The sequence below is a fragment of the Heteronotia binoei genome, chromosome 15, assembly GCF_032191835.1.
Source record: "Heteronotia binoei isolate CCM8104 ecotype False Entrance Well chromosome 15, APGP_CSIRO_Hbin_v1, whole genome shotgun sequence".
Lineage (NCBI taxonomy): Eukaryota > Metazoa > Chordata > Lepidosauria > Squamata > Gekkonidae > Heteronotia > Heteronotia binoei.
In genome coordinates this window covers 31,151,588-31,173,709 of record NC_083237.1, presented here as the reverse complement: position 1 = coordinate 31,173,709, position 22,122 = coordinate 31,151,588, and the positions used below count along the sequence as shown (strand labels likewise).

At 47.2% G+C, this 22,122-nt stretch overlaps 1 protein-coding gene across 4 annotated transcripts; it reads right to left on the bottom strand.

The window, feature by feature from the left end:
- Positions 1–761: 761 nt before the first annotated feature.
- SRRM2 (serine/arginine repetitive matrix 2) lies at positions 762–19,120 on the bottom strand. Of its 4 annotated transcripts, none has more exons than XM_060256706.1 (15): positions 18,660–19,120; positions 17,075–17,350; positions 15,140–15,244; positions 14,801–14,980; positions 13,890–13,967; positions 13,614–13,676; positions 12,983–13,009; positions 12,586–12,636; positions 12,403–12,489; positions 12,097–12,292; positions 7,005–11,962; positions 5,689–5,949; positions 3,004–3,129; positions 2,744–2,860; positions 762–1,871 (listed from the first exon to the last, which is right to left on the bottom strand). In XM_060256706.1, the coding sequence occupies exons 2-15, from the start codon at positions 17,311–17,313 to the stop codon at positions 1,862–1,864; spliced, it is 6,498 nt and encodes a 2,165-aa protein (XP_060112689.1). In that variant the 5' UTR covers positions 17,314–17,350; positions 18,660–19,120; the 3' UTR covers positions 762–1,861. The 4 variants fall into 4 exon arrangements, with proteins under 4 accessions (XP_060112689.1, XP_060112691.1, XP_060112688.1 ...); XM_060256708.1 differs by having other exon boundaries at positions 12,097–12,289; positions 18,660–18,907; XM_060256705.1 differs by having other exon boundaries at positions 18,570–18,724.
- Positions 19,121–22,122: the final 3,002 nt, after the last annotated feature.

The window sequence follows — 22,122 nt, the reverse complement described above, 5'->3', positions numbered from 1 at the left end:
CACTTTCCCTTTTTCAAAGCACAGACTTCCTCCTTCTCTGTATCAGCCATGCCCTCCTATAAAGGTGTACTGGGAAGCTCCACTTAACAGTTCCACTGATCAGAAAAGAGCTCTAAAATTGGGAGAGTTAACAGACCTTTTCTGGGGTGGCTCAACTGCTTTGTAGTATTTTGCCCAGCAAGGCCAGAAAAGCTCTTCCTTGAACACTTCAGAAGAGTTATTTTAAAATATTCCCTTTTAGATGAACACATGTATTTTGTCATTACACTGGCTGGCTTCATGATTTTACTAGATGAGCCAGGCCGGCTTCATGAATTCACTAGACTGAGCCAGTTTTTAAGAGGACACTGAGATGCTTTCATTCATCTATTTGTTCTGTCAGCTACCTTAAGTATATATAAGATTATAGGCCTGATCCAAAATCCCCTAATTTTGCAGCCTTCCTTTCCTGCAAGAAACTCCATTAGAGGAAGACTTCACCATTAATTTAACCCAAACAGTGCATTTTTTCACTCAGGCAATAGTGGTGTTGGAAGCGCCTGTGCAGAACTGCAGAAAGGTGTTCAGTTTTCATATGATGGGAGAAACAGAAGATATTCTGTCAAAGATTTCTTAAGCATCTGAAAAATGAATCCACTTACAGAGGGCTGGATGGCAGGAGACACAGCAAACCCTCCACACACCTACAGGGGCCACCTATGACCAGGCTACACCCTTGAGGAGGCACAGAGAAGCGTCTCAGGGACTCAGGCAGCAATGTCTGCATTTCATAAGTTTTTTATTTGACAGAAAAAATCTCCTTGCTGTACATATCAAAAAAAATTAAATGCTTTTAAGAAATATGAAGAAACTTCTGTTCCCATCCCTCCCCGATTTAGAGTTTCTCAGCTTCTTTCCAGAAAATCTCAATTCACTTTCTCCATAAAATGCCCGGCTGCCCCCTTTCTAGTCCAGTCCCCCCACCCCTCCTGACCTGGCTCAGGTGATCAAATATGAAAAAGAGTCTGCTTAGAGGGAGGGCTAAAAAGGAAAAAAGGAGCACCACGTATTAAAATTCTGGGTTTTTTTTTTTAAACTAAAGGGGGGGGGTGCTGGTCTAATCCTCAAGTTCACCACCCTCAAAAACTCAACCCCACTGTCACATTCTACTGAAAGAGACAACAGCTTTTCTCCTCAAATAAAATGTCTGCAATGTCAATCCGATTCTGAAACAGCGGGCAACAGAGTAAAAGTGCCACTGAACAGCAGAGGCTTCACAAAGGCCTGTGGAAGATCTCCAAGATCAACATGCACTCCCTTCCTTCTCCCTACAGCCTACTGTTTCAGAGAAGAGTGCCTGAGAAACACTAAATCATATGGATTAGCTCATGTATCTCCCTAGCCCACCCCCACCCCACCCCCTTTCTTTTTTAAACCCTCTTATGTCGCTAAATCAACAAAAAGAAGACCCTCCCCTCTCTCAAAACACAGAAGATCTTAGCTGTAAAACGCACAGAAAAAAAAACGCTCACAGGAGAGAGAGAGAAAAAAATCAAAATGAACGTCACCAACTGTTGGAAGAGGAAGAGAAGGAGGAGGAGCGCAGAGGCAGTGGATCCTGATGGGTGCTGAGCAGAGATGTCCAGGGAGGAGGGGAATGTAGCTGCCGACAAACGATGGGCAATAAAGATAGGGGACAGTGATGGAAAAAACTAATGAGAATAAAAAGCCGATGGCAAATGAAGATGCCCCCCACACATGCGCCCACGCTGGTTTTCAGTGGGCTTCAGAAGGCAGGGGGCTTCCCACCTGGGACAGCACTGTGGGAGGCAGGGGTAGCGCAGTCTGTGGTTGCAAGGGCTTTCCAGACCTTCCAGTAGGCTTAGGGTGACCTGGAGAGGAGGAGGGAAAAGAGTGAAACACAGGGTTTAATCAGTAAAATGAGGGGATGGGTCAGGAATGTACATTCAGTTATTGCACCCATCCACCTGCAGGGAATCTGAAGCGGAATTCAACATTCTATTATAAAACTGGATACACATATATATGTATATACCTAATGCCTTCTGAGGAACAGAACTGGGACAGCAGCCATCATATAGCTAGTGATGGGGAAGGGGAAACAAAGGTTTCACAATACCAGCTGGAGAGGCTTGGGAAGCTCCTATGGCTGCAAGCAAACTATTATGAACAAAGCAGAAAAGGGCCAACTATCCCCACTGTAGCCTCCCCGTGTGCTGATAGCAAAGGGTCTCTTTCTTGATAGAACATATTAACACTGTTTACACTTCTTCCAAGCTCAGAGCAGCTTACACATGGAGGATCCTGCCAGGCAGCTTACAAGGTCAAACCTGCTTAGCTTCAGCTACAGAACAGCTTCATAGGCCTTCAAGACCATCCTCCAGCCCTTTGGATTTCAGCCTCTGAGGTCTGAAGGAACACAGGTAATTCTCTGCAATTATGTAAGACTCTGCCTAAGGACAGCAACAGAAGTCCCACCCCCCAATCTCTTTAACTATTCTCTTCATGGTTTTAAAAAAGCAGTAAATTAAATGCTCACCTAAACCCTCCAGCTTCCTTTTGGAAGTACTTAATCTAAGGTGAGTAGGTATATCCAAAATGGCAGCTTTCTGCTGATTATTCAGTTTTGGTTTCTTACTGAGTCATGATTTGACTCATTTTTGGAAACTTTCAAGATGCTAACCATGCTGAGTAGCTGTCATGCAAGATATCAAGTTTTTAAAATCAGCAGGTTGCACACTACCTTGAAGTTCTGCGGCACGTGGCTCTGGGGCTGGGGGAATTGCGTCGCCTTTTCCGTCCTGGAGACCTGCTGATGCTTCGTCTGTTTCTCTGTGAGGATCTGTCCCTGGACCTTTCCCTAAAGAAAAGTATGAAGGTTTTTGCCTTGAGTGTCCTACCTCAAGTTTCTCATATTCCCCCCCCTCTCTGTTCCAAATAAACCCCTCCTCACCAATCTCCTCACCACAAAAATGGGAAAGGAAACTGGATTATGATACCTACCTGCGCCTGTCTCTCGGAGCCAAAGGCGGCTGGGCTGGAGGAGAAACCCGGCGCCGTTCTGCTGGGGAATAGCTGAGAGAGCGAGAGTCTCGCAAGGAGTCGATAGGCTTCCGGGGGCTGCGGGACCTGTAGGCAGCAGGTGGGGGGGGGAGGAAGGACAGACTGGTTATGATGGCACTCAACACTTGGCCCAGACACAAAAAAAGTATTTGGAAGACAGTGCAGTTGTGACAAACATGCAAAGCAAGTCCAGGGAATGCATATCTGTGAATTTTGTATGCTTCACAAGCAGACAGGCTTTTGCGAAATTTTTTGCAGAGAAGGTCCAATGCGTGTCTTCTGATTTAACTCTGGATTGCTTCGACCCGCTCAGCTTGAAGGAAGTCGACAGAATTCTTGGCACTGCTCGATCCACAACTTGCGATCTGGACCCATGTCCCTCCTGGCTAATTAAGGCCTGCCAGGAGGAACTAAGATGTCCTATACGGGACATCATAAATCGATCCCTTTCAGAGGGTGCTTTTCCAACACCCCTGAAAGAGGCAGTGGTCCGCCCTCTCCTGAAAAAAGCTACATTAGACCCAGCCGAATTGACACATTACCGACCGGTCTCAAATTTGCCCTTTTTGGGCAAAATTATTGAGAGGGCTGTGGCGTTGCAGTTACAGGACTTTTTGGAGGACGCTTCCACCCTGGACCCATGCCAGTCCGGCTTCCGCCCAGGCCATGGGACAGAAACAGTCTTGGTCGCCCTCATGGATGACCTCCGGCGACAACTGGACCGAGGCGGCTCGGCAGTACTGCTGCTGCTAGACCTATCGGCCGCGTTCGATATGGTCGATCATCGGCTGCTGACCCGCCGCCTCGCCGATGCAGGAATTCGGGGGTTAGCCTTACAGTGGCTCTCCTCCTTCCTCGAAGGTCGGGGACAAAGGGTGGCAATTGGGGGGGAACTGTCTCAGAGACACCCACTTTACTGTGGGGTGCCTCAGGGGGCAGTTCTCTCCCCGATGTTATTCAACATCTACATGCGCCCCCTTGCCCAGATTGCACGGAGGTACGGGCTTGGCTGTCATCAGTACGCTGATGATACCCAGCTCTATCTAATGATGGACGGCCGGACTGGCGATGTCCCTATAAATCTGGACCAGGCGTTACAAGCCGTGGCTGACTGGCTCAGGCTGAGCGGGCTGAAGTTGAATCCGGTGAAGACTGAGGTCCTTTGCATGGGCCGCGGCGGACCAGGAGGGGAGATCACCCTACCGGCTTTTGACGGTGCGCCACTGATACCAGTGCGCAGGGTCAAGAGCCTGGGAGTGCTACTGGAATCCTCTTTATCAATGGAGGCCCAGATAGCCGCCACTGCGAGATCCGCCTTCTTCCACCTTAAGAGGGCGAGGCAGTTGGCTCCCTTCTTGGAACGCAGCGACCTAGCAACTGTGATCCACGCAACGGTCACCTCGAGATTGGACTACTGCAATGCCCTCTACATGGGGCTGCCCTTGTACCGAACACAAAAACTCCAGTTAGTGCAGAATGCGGCGGCCAGGCTGTTGGTGGGACTACCTCGGTGGGAACATGTACAGCCTGGGCTGCGGGACCTGCACTGGCTGCCGGTTGTGTACCGTGTTCGCTACAAGGTGCTGGTTATTACCTTTAAAGCCCTATATGGCCGAGGACCTGCCTACCTTAGGGACCGCCTCTCCCCATATGTTCCCCAGAGAGCACTGAGATCTAGCTCTCAAAATCTTTTAAAAATCCCTGGGCCAAGAGAGGCTAGACTGAAGACAACCAGGAAGCAAGCCTTTTCAGCAATGGCCCCTCGATGGTGGAACCAACTTCCAGAGATGGTGCGAGCCCTGCGGGACCTGAATCAATTCTGCAGGGCTTGCAAAACCTTTCTCTTTCAGCTTGCTTTTAAGTTAGAACCTGGCTAAACCGACCTGTAACCATCTAGTCATCTTATGCATGATTGTGATCTATAGCACCTTATAGTACCTGTTTTATCTATTTTAATTAACTTATGTAGTTGAATTGTATTTTTAAAACTCCTGTTTACATTGTATTTTATCCAAATCATGGTATTCCATGTCTGTGAGCTGCCCTGAGCCCGCCTTTGGCGGGGGAGGGCGGGATAGAAAAATAAATTTACTTACTTACTTACATTCTGGACGTAAGATCATAATAAGAACTTCATTATTTTTAATTTTTCTTAAGTTTCAAAATGTTAAACCTGCAAAAAAGGAACTGTCCGCTGATATGAAACCTTGCAAAACTTCAAAAGTCTAAGATGGGTAGAGACAACAGATACTGTATTATGCAAAGCAAGCACCCAGATGTTCCTTGATTGGAGAATCCACAATTCAGATTACTTCTGTGCAGAATGTGTCTTTTTTAAACACTTTTATATATGGCCTTCAGCAGAGGCCCCTCCTGCTCAATATCCAGTCCCTACCTGTCCAAAACTACTTCTCTCACCTTCATTCTTTTCTCTGCCCTCTCAAGACAGTCCCCAGGTTCTCTTTTTGACACTGCACACTTGCCGGGTATGTGGTGTCATCAACAAACCCATCAAGCACACAGGAGAGGTAGCATCTCAGGCTGGGGTCAATCTACCCCACACCACTCCTGAAGAGCCCCAACACATCTAGAGATCCCAGCTCTTCAACAATAACCACTACTCACTTCCTCTGCTCTGGTGACGGTTTCTTTTTGGTGGCCACTTTAGACTGTGCCTGGGGTCCAGTCTTGGGTGAGGACGACGATGATGAGGACGAGGAAGAGGAGGAAGCTGAGGAAGAAGAGGAGGAGGAAGAGGAGGAGGAGGAGGAAGAGGAGGAAGAGCTGCTACTGGAACTGCTGGAGCTTCGAGACCGTCGCTTATGTTTGCCCAATTCCATAGGATGTTCTTCATGATTACCTTCTCTCCGCACTGGGCTTGGCGGCCTGGGGAGGGGAGGAAACAAAGGTATTAGTAAGCTCACAAACAAAATGGCTGTACTACAAGGAAGCAGGTAAGGGTCTCACGGTAATGTATCCTGAAAATCCCATTTAAAAACAATAGACAAAAGCTTCATGTTGCTCATGGAAAAGGGCTGAAAAATTGGCTGCCTTTGACCCCTCCCTCCCAAAAAATCCCCTTACAGGCATATACCTGCTACTCCTTCCAAGCAAATTAGAAAACATCTGAGGTTCTCAACATCTCAAGAAAACTCACATAGACTGTTCATACGTCATTATTAGCAACCCTGCAGGTGACCATATTTCTCAGGGGACTAAATCCCCTTGTATGGTTGCGAACCACAGCGCAGCAAGAGCCCACCTATGTGAACTGAATACAAAAGCAGCTGTGATACTGACAGTGAGAGAATGCAGGGGGGGATCTTCAGCAGGCTGAAGTTTCAAAAACCTCTCTTCCACTTAGCCCAACCTTCCCACACTACACTTCTACCTCCTTGCTCTGCTGCTCTGCATCCAGCAGAAAAAATATCCACCCAAACTGAAAACCAGGACCCTGGAAGCAGAATTATACAAATAGCATAAGCCTATACATGTGAATTTCATTCCTGTCCTTACTTTGCAAGAGTCCAGAAATCAATTTCAATAGGTGCTTCAATGAAGCAAGAGAGTTATTGGCACCACAGCTCCATACGGGCCAAGTCATAGTTGCCTTCCATTCAAAAGTACCTAATGCAGGCAAGCAACAGTGGCTACCAATAGGAAAAAAACGGTTCCGGCATTTTCAAAGGTGGAAAGGATATTAAACCAAAAGACTAATGGGAATTGACTAACAAGGAATGTTGGCCAGGATAGCAACCCGCACCCCCCCCCCAGTGAACATAACAGCTTGGATGATGACCAAGCGAAGGGCAAGCACAAGATATCAAAGGTTCCACCTAAATAAGGAATATGAAGTTATTGCCAACAGCTTTTTTTTGGAAGGGCGGAGAGTGTATCTAGCCCAGGAAAGGGTAGAAAAACCAAATGAGACAGGCTCTTACTGTTTCAGTAGAACCTCTGCCTCAACTTCCTTCTCTGGTTGATTGTTGGGGCTGGACTCAGATGAACTGGACTCAGAGTCAGAAGATGAAGACGACGATGACGACGAAGATGATGACGATGACGAAGAGGTGGTGGACGAAGCAGAGGAACTCCTCTTCACCTTGGAAGGGACAGAAGGTGGCGGGGAGGGAAGAGCTAGCTGTGGAGCGGTGGGACAGCTATTCCTGCCATTCTCTTCTGTGACTTCAGAAGCCAACTCTGACTCAGCCTCAAGGGTTGGAAGGCGAGCTTCAGGCCTGTCTGCTGCCTTTCCTTCAGATCCAAACCCCTCTTCTTTGGGAGGCGGGGCAAGCACAGAAACTAGTGCCGGCAAGGGACTGGAGGATGCAGAGGAGGAGGAAGGAGAGGAAGACGAAGGGGACCTAGCTTTGCTAAGGGGAAGAGGGGATCCTGCACAAGAACTACTTCTCCCTGACAACAGAGAAACGCCAACAGTTGCATCATCCCTAGCCAAAACAGGATGTAAAGCCTGATTCCTGTCCCCTGGGATGTCATGGGGGGTAGCAGGACCACCATTCTTCAAGACAGAAGGCAATTCCTGTAGCATGGATGGAGCAGGAGACAAGGTCTTTCGGGGCTTGGGAGAATCCTCACGGGGTGGGGTTGGGGTGCGAGGAATGGCAGTGCTGCTTTTGCTGTGCCAAAGTGAGGAAGTCGCTGACTTCTCCTGAACATCAGACTTGGGGTATTTCTCCAGCACTGGAGGAGAACGGGATTTCCTTCCTGGAGAAGCACAGATTTCCTGGGAGCCTGATCTGGAATGCTTCTGTACAGGGGATGACTGGAAATCAGGAGACACTCTGGACCCGCTACTTTTGTAGGCCACTGTTTCACGGGAAGCATCTAACCTGGGAGGTGAACGGGATGCATTCCGATTAGTGGCGGATCTTTGTGGAGACAGTCTCGACATTTCTCTTTGTGCTGGTGATCGGGAACGACCTCTGCGAGGTGACTGCTCGCCTTTCCACAGGAAGCGAGATTTGTCCTTACGAGGAGGAGACCGTGAGTGGCTCCGGCCTGGAGAAGAGACAGATCTTTCCCTCCGCAGCGAGCCCCTTGATTTATCTTGCTGTCTAGACAATGAACGGGAGCGGCTTCTTCTTGAGGGGGAACCAGACCTTCCTTGTCGTAAGGAAGTTCTTAGTCTCTCATGGTAAGAGGATGACTCAGATCTACTCAGGTGCACACTGGCATTCTTCTGCCTAGAGAGAGATCTGGACCTTCCACGTCTCAGAGGTGTTCTAGATTTTCGTCTAGGGCTCAGTGGTGACACAGATCTTCGTCGCCTTGTAACTGGTGTTCTAGATTTCTCTCTGGGCCGTGGAGTTGAGCCAGACCTCCGCTGTCGTGGAGGAGTTCTAGACTTTGCTCTGGATCGTGGAGATGAACCAGACCGACGGCGCCGACGTGGTGGTGTTCTTGATTTCATTCTGGGTCTTGGGGATGATCCAGACCTGCGGCGCCTAGGAGGCGTTCTGGATTTCATTCTGGGTCTCGGAGATGATCCAGATCTACGTCGCCTTGGTGGTGTTCTGGACTTCATTCTGGGTCTTGGTGGTGACCCAGATCTGCCACGCTTTGGGGGAGTTCTAGATTTTGCTCTAGGTCTGGGAGGTGAGCGTGATGTCCTGTGCCTTGGAGACATTCTTGATTTTATAGTAGGTCTCACAGGTGACACAGACCTGCTTACAGAGTTCTCCTTTTGCTCTGGGGAAGATTCTGAACTGCTTCCACTGCAGGGTGTTCTTGGTTTCTCTTTACTGCCAGAATATGACCTTGATCTACTCCTCTGAGGAACATCTCTGGGTGTTTCTTTCTTCTCCAAAGGTGATCTAGTCCCCAATACAGTAGTTCTTGAAGCCTCCCTGACTTCTGGAGAAACTCCAGGTCTGTTTTGTTTCACAGCAGCTGCAGATGTGGTGCTCTCCGGCTCTGGAGAGGAATCTGACCTGCGGCGCACTGGAGATGACACAGATTTGCCTTTGTTAACCAACAATGTTGCAGAGCGGCTCAATCTTGGGGGTGATTGAGACTTATCTTCCTCTGCAGAGGAGGAGGAGGAGGAGGAGGAAGAGGAAGAAGATGAGGAGGAGGAAGAGGAAGAAGATGAGGAAGATCCAGATCTACTTCGCCTCAATGGAATCTCAGACTTTTTAAGAACAGGAGATGATGCAGGCTGGCCCTGCCTTGGGGGTGAATGTGATTTTTCTTTTCCAGACAGAGATAAACCTGCCTTGCTTTTCTGGCATGGTGATGTAGCTCTCTCCATTGCTACCAGGGATCCAGATTTGTTGTGCCTTGAAGGGGATCCAGATTTTACTTTAATTTCTTGGGATTTATTTTGCTTTGGGGGAGATTTAGGTTTGCCATTTAGTTCAGGAGATGATCTGGACCCACTTCTCCTGATAGGGGACCTTGACTTTTCTTTCACGGCTGAAGGAGAAGGCCCAGACCTGACTTGTTTCAAAGGTGATGTGGATTTTTTCACATCAGGAGAGTATCTGGACTTACTCCTGGGAGATGATATAGATTGCTCTTCAATCAGCGGAGAAGAGCCTGATCTGCTCCGCCTTGGTGATAATCTGGATTTCTTCTTTGGAGAAAAGTTAATTTTCTGTTTCCCAAGTGGTGAAGTGGATTTCTTCTTTGGTTCTGAGGATGATCCAGATGAAGTTCTCCTTGGAGGAGAGGCAGACTGCTCTCTAACAGCTGGAGGTGATCCAGATCTGCTCTGCCTTAGGACTGGTGATCTGGATTTTTCTTTAGCTGCAAGGGACCTCCCAGACCTGCTTCGCTGCAATGGAGGTGTGGACTTGGGCTCTGGAGAGGTGGCTCGTCTTGGAGGTGATAAGGAGTTTTCTTTCACTGATGACTGATAGGAGCCAGACCTGCTTCGTCTTGAAGGAGACTTCAGCTTTTTCTTTGTTCCTGGTGGTGACCCTGACTTTGATGACAACTTTGACTTTGTTTTGACTTCTGGAGAAGACTCAGACCTGTTTCGTCTCCTTGGCGATGTTTTCTCTAGGTCTGGTGAAGAACCTGACCTGCTACGTCTTCCAGGAGATTTAGATTTTCTCAATGCTGGCAATGATCCAGATCGACTTCTTCTGAAAGGCATTTTAGATTTCTCTTCAACAGCTGAAGAAACCTCAGATTTCTTCGAGAGTCTTGGCAATGAGCCAGATCTGCTTCTTCTTGGGGACCTTCTAGATTTATTTTTGAATGCTGGAGGTGTCCTGGACTGGCTACGCCTGGCAGGTGACCTGGATTTTTTATTAGGTGAAGAACCAGACCTGCTTCGTCTAGGTGATAATCTGGATTTCTTTTTCGGTCTTGGAGAAGAACTAGAGCGACTATGTCGTGGGGGTGTTCTTGATTTTTTCTTCCTTGATCTTGGGGAGGACCCTGAACGACTCCTTCTGGGAGATAAGTGGGACTTCTTTTTTGCTTTTGGAAGTGAACGAGACCGACTCCGTCTGGGAGACGCTCGCAATCTGCTTCTTGACTCAGGAGATGACAAAGATTGGCTACGCCGCAATGGTTTTCTGGCTCTCTCTCTTATTTGTGGGGAGGAACCAGACCGGCTCCTCCTTGAAGAAATTCTAGAGGCCTTCCAATCTGGAGATGATACAGACCTACTTCGTCTAGCAGAAATCAAAGATTTCTCCCTCCTTGCGGAAGAGACTGACCTCCCCCTCCTTGGAGGGCTTCTGGTTCTAGACCTCCCTCTTCTAGGCTGGGTTCGGGATCGAGACCTCCCTCGTCGAGGCGGAGTTCTAGATCTAGACCTACCCCTTCTTGGTGGGGTTCTTGAACGTGACCTGCCCCTTCTTGGTGGGGTTCTTGATCTTCCCCATCTCCCACTGTTTCTGCTTCTAGACCATCCATGCCTTTGAGGGGTTCTAGAACGAGACCAGCCACGCCTCTGAGGAGTACGGGACCGACCCCATCTGGGAGGAGTGCGTGAGCGTGACCTGCCCCAGCGTTGGGGTGTTCTTGAGCGTCCCCGCCACTGGGGGCTACGAGATCGTGCCCTTCTTTGAGGGGTACGTGAACGAGATCGGACACGGCGTTGAGCAGAGCGAGACCTTCCCCTCCTTAGAGGAGTGCGTGATCTGGCCCTCTTAGGTGGGGTGCGAGACCGAGATCTATCTCTGCGAGTAATGGGCGTTTGGGAAAGAGATTTGTCCCTCCTCCTGGTCCTTGACTTCGTGCTCTTAGCTGGAGGTGTGCCTGAACGTTCATGTCTTGTGGTCTTGGCTGACTGCTTCTTCCCAGAATGGGAGATTTCAGGAGATGAACTAGACCTCTCTCTCTGGGTGGAACCCTTCTCTTTGTTTTGTTTTTTTGGCGGCTCCTCAGGGGAAGAACTACGGGAAGCTGGAGTTGGCTTCTTTGCTAAGGAAGGAGAGGAGGAGGAGGAAGAAGAGGAGGAGGAAGAGGAGGAGCTACCACTTTCTGAAGGGGAATGGGAGCGTTGCGGTGGAGAGCCATCATGAGAAGTCTTTCTTAACTTGGTCTCAGTGGTTTTAGAAGCAGGAGGAGATGAAGAAGCTACCAGATGTTGCCTCTGTTCAGGGGATGACTTGGACTTCGATGATGGGAGAGTCCCATTACGATCTTCTGAGGTCTTCTTAGGAGGTGGGGACACAGAGGCAGGAGATCTGCTCTCCTTGGAGGAGGGACACTTGTGCCCCAAGGCTCTTTCTGGAGAATCATTTGGCATTGGGGAACGACTTTTGAACTTTGAATCCTGCTCAGATGATGGGGTAGATTTCCGACCTCCATGTCGAGCAGCCTTCTTCTCTTTGTCTCTTTCCTTTTCTCTAGCAGGAGGTGGGGGGGTGGTAGAACGTTGGCAACTCTCATGTACTGGAGAACGTTTGGATGCAGCTTTCTAAACAGTGAAAGCGAAAATAACCATCAGACCAGTAATCCAACCCCTATGGTTTCTTTCCTTTTACTACCCCAGAATACCACCCTCAATATGGAGCTCCTAGGGCAATTCTGTTCTACAGTACTGTATTTTACCTCCTGCTTTTCTCTGCTGTGTCTTGGACTTGTGCTTCTGCCTTGCCGGGCTGGTTCAGCAGAAGCTGAACGTTCTCTCTCTGGCAGGTTCTTGGAAACCTCTTCAGTTTCTCCTCGCTTCTGTGAAGTTGTTGAAGGGGACTTGCTCTGCCGTCTCACTGTAGCCTGTTTCTGGGTGCTGACACTGCCTGATCTGCTGACAAGTAAGCCAAAACTTTGAAATTCAGGTTATGCCACAAGATGCTGTGCAAGTTAACAATGCTTTTACAAAAAGCCCAGTTCTCAGCTACCTGTTCCAAGTCTTACCTGCTGCGGGAGCCATCTGATGAAGAGCCATCTGGGGAGGAAGAGCGATCCCGGCGGTCTTTCTGAGATGCAGACTCACTGGTGGACCTGAAGAAGACATGGTTAGAAACCCAAGTGAAGTAGAGTGCAGAAAAGGTCAGTTCTCCCAATGAAGGATTTCAGGGATAAAATACATTGTTTTACCTCTTTCGTTTCTTTTCCTTGGATTTGTGTTTGCTCTTGGGACTTGGAGATCTGAAGAAAGAAGTTTTGTTTTGCAGTATTCAGGATATAACATGATTTAGACAAAGCTAGATCCTGTGCATCCCACCCCCATCGTGAACACAGAACATCCCCATACCTTGTGTAAGGCAGTCTTACTCCCTAAAATGCTGCCTCCTCATTTACAACCAAGTCTAGTGCTGCACAGGTAACAGCACAGGCTTTAAATGTAAAAGAACCAGATTCACCATTCTACAAAGGAATAACTCAATATCCTCAGGGAATTCACCACTTCTCAGTCTGTCCTAACCACAAAAAAATGGCTGTGAGAATGGAAGCAACACCTGAAAACTATGATTAATGAACAACAAACGCCTACCTGTGCTTCCTTTTCTTTGACTCTGACCTGAAGGAAAAACACAAAACTTTATATGCTGCCAGATACCCAGAAACTCGTTGCTGTGTCCAAAATCTCAATTCTGTTGGGACTCCCAAAACATGACTGCTCCAAGTGTGAAGTCTCCATCCTCAAGAATATCACTTTTACAACTTTGTGTTACAGAAAATCCATCCCTGATAACACAATATATAAATGTTAAAAACCCCACACTTTAAAACTGTTGCTACCCATCATGCAACAGTTTTTATATGGAAAACAGAACAAAGGCCATGTTCCAGTACAGGAAGCAAAAAGAGTTTTCACACTTGACCAAGACAGAAGAAACCAACTGCCCAGGGCTTTTTTTGTAGCAGGAACTCCTTTGCATATTAAGCTACACTTCTCTGATGTAGCCAATCCTCCAAGAGCTTACAGGACTCTTCTTACAGGGCCTACTGTAAGCCCCAGGAGGACTGGCTACATCAGGGGTGTGCGGCCTAATATGCAAAGGAGTTCCTACTACAAAAAAAGCCCTGCAACTGCCACTGAGAAGTAGTTAGTAGTAACCATGAACCCAAATGAGAAAGATTATCTTGGAACACAGTACATGTTTCCCAGAACAATCCCTTACCTGTGTTTCTTTTTCTTTGAACTTTTTTTCCTCTCTCTTCGAGAAGGTGATCTGCTCTCAGACCTTAAAAAGGCAAGCAAAATGGGAATATTGCATATCTAGAAAAGGTCATGACGGACTCACAAGACAATGCTCCTTTAATCTTGTCTCACTAATCCAGACACCGTCGTCTTTGACAAGGGTACACATTACTGATCTTCCTTCTCTCTCCAGCCATCAACTACCACATTTCAGTCCTTTGGAGGTAAGGCCAATAGGCTTAGCCCCCTCACTCACCTGCCTCTATCTTTCTTCTTTTTCTTCTTTTTCTGTTTTGGAGATGGTGAGCGGGAGCTGCTGGTCTCTTGGACAAAACTTAAGAAGAAGACAAAGAGCGAAGGGTTAACTGTCAGAACATGAGCCAAAATTAAATGCTGTACACAGCCAGCTTATTCAGATAATTTTGCCCAATTCCCTTCTTTACTACAGACCTCACCCCACAAGACTTTTGTCTATGCATGACCCATGATTCCCAGAATGGTTTTTCTGGGTGGTCAAAACGGATCCCCTTCTGCCTTTTTTACCAAAACAAAAAGTTGACAGGATCCAAACCCAATGCCTCTTCCATTTTTCCTTCATTCCAGTCATCTGCCCCTAAAAAATTATAGAGGGGGGGGGGTGGTGTTCATTTTTTGCCACCAAGTTGCATCCAACATATGGCAACCCTGCAGCATTTTCAAGGCAAGAGACATTCAGAGGTGGTTTACCACTGCCTGCCTCTGTGTAGCAATCCTGGACTTCCTTGGTGGTCTCCCATCCAAGTACTAACCAGGGCCAATCTTTCCAAGATCTGATATGATCAAGCTAGCCTTGGCTGGACAGCTCATAGCAAAAAGTTATAGTAGCTGGTAGAAACAGAAAAGCATTGATGTGTATCTCTCAGCACAGAGGTGCTGACAAAAAAGGCATTTAAAATCATAGCCTGAAGCATTTATTTTTCTTCTCACCACTATTTTTATCTCATAACATGAAGCCTTAGGAAGAATTCTAGAGAACTCTAAAGCTTGCAGTTTTTTATTTAATCTGTTCCTAATAAAAATTGTTACATAAACTGGAAACGGAAAAGTGAAAGATGACATTTTATGTTTTTGCTTGCAAGAGCTTTGCCTGCCTTTCCTGACCCCACTGAGTGACAATCCCTGCATTACCTGTGCTGCTTTTGCTGCTCCTGCTGCTGTTTAGCTGCTGCAGCGGTTGCAGCTTCCTTTGCCCTACGGTTAGGGTCAAAGGAGCTTCCATCCACATAGCTGTCACTAATTCCAAATGCTGCTCGGAGCCTCTCATTTTTCTTCTCATTGGCCTCAGCCAGCTGATGAGTTTCTGTGACGCTGGGGAAGAATGGAAGCAATTAGTTGGAATGGGAGAAATGAGACTGAGCAGAGTCTGAAGCACAGAAAGAGCTGAGAAGCAACAGCTTCCAACAGGGAAGGAAGAGAGATGCAATGACAGTGCATCAGAGCCAAGATCCACTGAGACACCTTACTTACGTTGGCTTCTGCTGCTGTTCCCCCTCCTTGACCACTGCTACATCCTTCTCTAGAAGCATCATCCGAAAAGTGGCCACCTTTTCTTTGATCTCACCTTCTCCATACCTGGTTTGTAAACAGTGAGGGACAAATAAGGAAGTTTATCAGGTGCATAAGAAGCATCTATTTTCAATCAAGGCATAACAGAGCTTACAAGGAGCACAAAATTCAAGTCCAGCAGCACCTCAAAGTCCAACAAAAATGTCCAAGGTATAAGCATTCCTGAGTTAAAAGTTCACTTCATCAGATATAAAAAATGAGCTCTGACTCATGAGTTAAAAAAATGCTGTTCTAAGGTGATACTGGACTCAAATTTTGCCCTGGTGACATGGTTACCCATCTGAAACCACCTCCTTTTCCATTTACAGTTGATCTAAGATCTCACCCTATGGAAAGCCAAAAACCTTAACCCAATATAGCAAAGTGGCTAAACAATTAACTCTAAAGCAAGAGACCCTGGCTTCACACCTTGCCTCTTATTTACTTAAGATTTATAGCCCACATTGCTCCCCAGTGAGGACACAAAACGGCTTACAATGTTGTTCTCCAATTTATCCACACAACAACCCTGTGAGGAAGGCTGGGTATTCAAACCTGGGTTGTACAAGTCATAGCCTGATACTAACCAGTTCAGGACACTGACTCTGTAGTTCATTATCTGTCATGAACTGGCCGTGTGACCTTTTGGCAAGGCATTACCTCCGCCTCCACCACATATGTATTTAATCCTGCCTTTCAGCCAAAAATTGGCTTTTAAAGCAGCTTAGAGGAATTCAAAATACAGGTATAAATAAAAGGTTATTAGAGATTCTACTGAAGTCTAGGTCCTGGCATGGCAGAAGGGTTCCTAGCTGCTTCTCCTTCTGGCCTCAGGAATGAAAGCTGGGAGAAAGAGAGCTGTCAGCTGAATTTTGATCTAGACATTTGGAGGGGTATCAATATAAAGATAATAACATTGGTTCACTTTACAAGGCTGATTCTTTACTAATACTATGCTGTTACTGTCATTAAGCATTTTCACTGCCTATAAAAAATATGGTTTTTCTTGTTGAAATCTAGCAGAATTAGCTTTCCAAACACATTGCAACCTTGTAAAACTATCCAATCAAAGATCTAGACCAGGGGTGTCAAGTATGCGGCCCGGAGGGCTCCTATCAGGCCCCTGAGAAACTGGCTGTCATCTGCTTCCTTCACCCTCTCTCATGTTTCCTTCTGCATCACAGCTTGCTTTGCAAGGCTTGCTCAACTGCACAGGAGCTTCAGAGCAAAACCTCTATTTATTGGCTGAGGCCCCTCCCTTGGGGAGGAAGGGAGAACTTGCTTTGTCAGGCTCTCTCAATTGCGCAGCGGAGCTACTGAGTCAAGCCTCTCTTCCTATTGGCTGAGGCACCTCCCCCCCCTCCCCCGGGGAAGGAAGGAAAAAGCCAGAGCTTCCTTTGCCCAGTTCCCTGGATCCCATGAGAGAAATACAACGAAAGCACCTTTAAGCTCAATGAGTGCTAATATTTTAAGCACGTTTTATTTTGTTTTTATCTTTAATTGTGTTTATCTGTGTACTTTATAGAGTTTATCTTTGCTGCCTAATCTTAAATAGGTACACACATAGCCTGGCCCAACATGGCATGGCCCAGCCCAACAAGGTCTCATTTATGTCCCATCTGCCCCTCATAACAAAATGAGTTCGACACCCCTGTTCTAGACAGAATTTTCATGCTTATTATACCTCACTAAATAAGTAACAGACACACAGCATTTATAGGTGCCAGGCAGATTCCCAAATTGTGTAAACTGCATTATCCCATATGTTTCATCCATCCCCACCTAATGCCAATCTACATTCCACACAGCTATGATCTCTCCAACCATGCTTCACCTTGCTACCTTGTGACAACCTACCCTTGCTCCTCCATGAGCTCAGCCAGCTCTAAGCATTTCAGCTCCACTTTCCGCTTGCGCTCGTGATCCAGGATATCCTGGTTAGGTTTTTTGACCAAGGACGACTCCAGCTTCCTCAGTTCTTCTTCCGACTTGTAGTCTGTACGATCCTTCTTGTGGCGCACAGCTGACAGGTTGCGCTGCACGTAACCGTTGGTGCCACTGCCACGGGGAGTGGGGAGTCCTATCCCATTGTACATGGCGCTCACAGGCTAGCACCACTGGTGCCTCCAATACCTAGAAGAAAATACCCAGGAAGGTAAACAAAGACAGAAGCAAAAAAGAACAAATGATGGCTTTTGCCAACATTTTCCGCATACCAAAAAGCTGACATCTCTGCTCACTACAATCAAGGATAAAAGCACAGATACACATCCTCAGAACATGTTTTAGACATCATAAGCAGTAGTCCTTTTTCTCACAACTACTACTTATTAGCCCAGCCTACACTTAACATGCCTCCCATTCTCCCTCTCATCTCAGCCCCAACTACTGGTATTTCCTAGGAAAATGCACCTTAATTCTTATTTGTTCCCAAAGCCTTCTCACTGCATCTCTTTCCAATTCCATTTCTACTGGGGTCACCACAGCTCTAAGCCTGCACATACCACCTATGCTTTAACTGTCACTTTCCATCCCATCATATGTTCCCTTCACTACCCCAAACTACAATTTAACGTTTTCCTCCTTTCAAGTCAATCCAACAGCTCCCAAAATACATGAACCCTCTTATGCAGTCCTATCAACTGCACAAATCCTTCTTTCCTACTGCACCACTCATCCCATGCTATCACCTTTTCTCCCCCCCCTCGCCCCCAAGCACCACTCAAATGTCTTCCAGCAATATAGTTTTCAAACTACAACACTCGCCTCAATCACCCCCTCAAACAATGCCTTTCCTGGGTCCCATCGCTAATGCCCTGCCTACTCATCTCGTCTCCCTCCCATAGATTCTACCCCCTTCTAAGTATTCTGCCCTATACACGTACGCCGCCCCCCTCCTAGCTGCAGATTTTCTATGAGCCACACACCCATACACACCCTCTGCATATCAACGTCCCATTCGGCCCCTCCTACGTTTATTACCTTCCCATAATACCCCTTCCCACATGCGTGCGCCTGGATACAGCCTCCCCACGAAGCACCCCATCGACTTAGCCATAATCCTGTGGGGAAAGGCGCCAAACAGGAAGGGTATCGATGAAGAAAGGTGCTAACCTTCCCATTAAGCTCCCTATCCTTTGAAAAGCTAGCACAATATACATTTCTAGACGGCCTTCGCAAGCGCCAACCTGGCCTCGGCCATTTACACCCCCAAGTTAAGCCCCTCCCCCACTCAATTAGAGCCTCAGTAGATTGTGTCCTATTTTCAAGGCCTTCTTCGTCGCCGCTAACACCCCCCCCCCCGCGCCTAGGTGCCATTCCGCCCGCGATCCACACGGCTCCCCACCCCCACCTTCCAGCCGCCACCCCGCGGGCCTCTCCCCCTCACGCTGCCCGGGGAGGCCGCTGTCTCTGCCTGCGCCACTCGCTCGCGCTCCCTCACCCGACGCAGCAGCACCAGCCGCGGCGCAGGCGGAGGGGGAGGAAAGGAGGGAGGGGGAGGAGAGAAGCTGGAACCGCCCCCCCTCCCGTCCAATTCGCTCCCGTCCGACCCTCGCTGCGCGCCGAGGGTGATGGGAAATGTAATCTTCTCTCGGACGAATGGGCCTTTAGTAGCAATGATTTCCTTAGGAGAAAAGACTACAACTCCCGATACTCCTCAGAAGCAGCTCGAAGGTCGGCCGCCATTTTCTAAAGCGCTCAAGGTAGAGAGTCATAGAGATGGGAGTCTGAGGCAAACTTATTCTTTATTCCCCCCCCCCCCCAGTTTTTGGCCTTCTTTCTCCCCCTTTCTCACAAAGATAGCAGCCTTACAAGCGCACAACGTCACGCCAGAAGTTAAAGGTTGGAGGAGGGGAAGGAAACGAAGAGTTAACGTTATTCCCGTCAGCCCCCGCGCGGCCCAAATTAGAGTCAGAGAGGGCGGAATATAGAGGGGAGGAGAAAGTCTCGCGAGATTTTCTTCCTTTAAAAACAAAAAAAGCCGACATTACTCGCGCTGTTGGCTGTGGTTTGACGGGATTCTGGAAAATACAGTTCAGCTGCTCTCTTTGCGGCATAGTAGTAATGGAGGTTTCTTAGCAGGAGAACTACAGCTCTAGGAGGAATTGCGTGTTGGAGGATTTAGGCGGAGGAGAAATGGAAGCCTCCATCAATGGATGATGGTCCCAGAGAGATTTCGCCGCAGAGCACAATGGGAAATGTTATTTGTAAAAAAAAAAAAAAAAAAATCCGCCATAGCATAACAAAAAGGAGGGGGAAATGAGTGGGGAATTTTATTTTCCCATCTTGCAGGCATCTACCATTTTGTTAGCCCCATATAAGTTTTTTAATCCGGGGGGGGGGGGGGGTTGAACTTAAAAATCATTAAAGATACCCTGTGCGTGCTCCTTTTTTTTTTTTTTTTTTAATACCTTTACCGGTTGCCCTTGGGAAATGTAGTTTTCGTCTACTGGGGGGAAATTGCAGGGGGAGGGTGTCAGAATACTGCAACTTCTCTTTTTTACTGTGGTTTAGGTCAACCTGGAGCAGTTTGTAGATGCATCGTATTCCACCGTCGGTGTTAGCTGGGCAGTCCAAAACAAGCACTACCCCAAAGGAAGATGAAGCTGGATGTCTTAAAACAAATCATATAGAAAAAGCTATACATACTTGTAACATGCAAATTTTAGTTGAGTCAGCTTATGGCTGGAACACCCAATTAGGTTTTCCAACCCGCAAGTGGGACCCGAAGATCTCCTAGAATTAAAACTGATCTCTAGATTACAGAGATCCATTCCCCTGGAGAAAATGGCTGTTTTAGAGAGTAGACTTGCTGGCATTATACCTCCCTTCATCATATTTGCCCTCCCACTCCACCACCAAAATCTCCTGGAATTTCCAAACCAAAGCTGACAACTCCATTGCATGCACATATGCTAATTCTTCACCACAGTATGTTAAACAGACCTGCAGTTTATGGGGACAAGCCTTTGTAGCTTAAATACTTCACATAGATGTCTGGCCAAGTTCTAAAAGTTGCTAAAAGAAGATGATATTGGATTTGTACACTGCCCTTCCCTTGGAGTGGTTTACAATCGCCTTCACTTGCTCTCCTCACAGCAGACACCCTCTGAGGTAGGTGGGGCTGAGAGAGCTCTGAGAAAACTGGGACTGACCCAAGGTCACCCAGCTGGCTGCATGTGGAGCAGTGGAGAATCAAACCCAGTTCTCCAGATTAGAGTCCACTCTTAATTACTACAACAAACTGGCTCTCAGACAAATTTGGATACTATTGACCCAACAGCTACAGAAGAACGTAGGAATTCCATTACTAAATCAGACCAAGAGTGGTAAGTCAGATGGTTATGAATGTGGTAGTAGTCGTCCACTGCTGTTTGTTCCGGGCATCTGGCACACAGAGGTCTGACAGTGGAAAGTGCTGGTTTATGGTGACTCCATAAGGCTTTGAAGGCAAGATAGGTTCACAGGTGGGTTGCCACAGCATGGCTCTGTGTAGCAGCCCGGGCCTTCCTTGGTCTGTCCAAAAACTAAACAGGGCTGACCCTGTTTAACTTCCAAGATCAGATGGGATCAGACTAGCTGGGGCCATCTAGATCAGGGCTCACAAAGGTAGATGGCCTCGATACTGGACATTCCATTTTGTATATGTGGCTAATTAATTGGTTTCTTCTAGTATGTTTTTAACCCCCCCCCCCCCAAAAAAAAAAACATCTTGGCTTTCAAACTACAGCTGTTGCAGAATATAGGAACAAAGTATACAAGAGGAAGAGTGGAGCCTGTAACAATGTCCAATAGGATGAGGAAATGCTGGCAGTATTTATTTATTTTTGAGATAGGCGATGATACAGGCAGGATCCTGTTTTCTCCTGTCAAATGTCATAGAGCCTCTCTTGGGCAAGGAACTATCAGACAGAGCACCTTCATTTGATGCCTTTTATAGGGGATTGTCCTGAAATACAGTCAGTTGAGAATTCAGTGGGTCACCTGTTCACCAAAGCAAATTGCTCCTTGTCCACTTTCATTGGCATATTCTGTCACCATCCTGTACAAAAAAATGTGAGAAATCTCAATGGGCACATTATGAAGATGATTAAATGTGGGTAATTTCCCATAAGCCCTTCACCTTTGCTCTTCTCATGCCAGATGCATCTGAGGAAAAAAGATAATTGGGGGGAGGGGGTACAGCCTGGAATGCCTGAGATGTAACAAGGGAAAGATGGAGGCTGTGGCCATTATTTGGACAGATAAGAGGCTATGATAGCAGCTTTCAAATACCTTTTTTAAAAGAAGCTTGGGAGAATAGCAATGTGTGAAACCTGGCAGGGAATTCAGTTTTTATTTCAGTTCCCCAGTCTAGCAACAGGGCTTATTCAGCCAGCCCCATTTGCTATTACTTTATGGAGATTGCAGTCTGAATGCTGCATAAATGCTTAAGCTTGTATGTGCATACATTACCTGTGGCTGAACTACATCACGGGGATTCAAAACCAAAATGACATGTAGATAGGAAAGCACAGGAAGGTTGACATGCGAATCTAAGGCTGTTTCAGCACAAATGTTTTGTTGTGCCTGGACTTCTGCAGTGCCCGTTTTCAGAACATCTGCATGATGGTATCTCTTCATCCTGCTTCTGTGATATCCCTGCTTCTGTGATAAACCTGCTCTGGTATGATATTTTTTGAAAGACTGCAGTCAAACTACCTTCGGATGCCATAGGGACAGAAAGGTGTGCAATTTTGCAAATTCTGCATACATAGGTGCCATTTTCCTTACTTCAGGTTTCACGGCCACCATCTCCTTCCCCATGGTAGGGCTTATGTTTATTTAGTTTCTGTATCCATAGTCTATCTTTTTCACTAAGATTCAAAGTAGATTAACATAGTGTAGGACAATAACAGTCTATA

What these genes read in the sequence shown, in the direction of transcription:
- SRRM2 (XM_060256706.1), bottom strand. Translation starts at nt 17,313, where the DNA reads ATGTACAATGGGATAGGACTCCCCACTCCCCGTGGCAGTGGCACCAAC. An exon ending in AAGGAAAAGAAACGAAAGAG is followed by an intron (nt 12,490 to 12,585) that starts GTAAAACAATGT and finishes TGTCTTCTTCAG; the next exon opens with GTCCACCAGTGAGTCTGCAT. An exon ending in GCTCCGAGAGACAGGCGCAG is followed by an intron (nt 2,861 to 3,003) that starts GTAGGTATCATA and finishes ACTTTTCTTTAG; the next exon opens with GGAAAGGTCCAGGGACAGAT.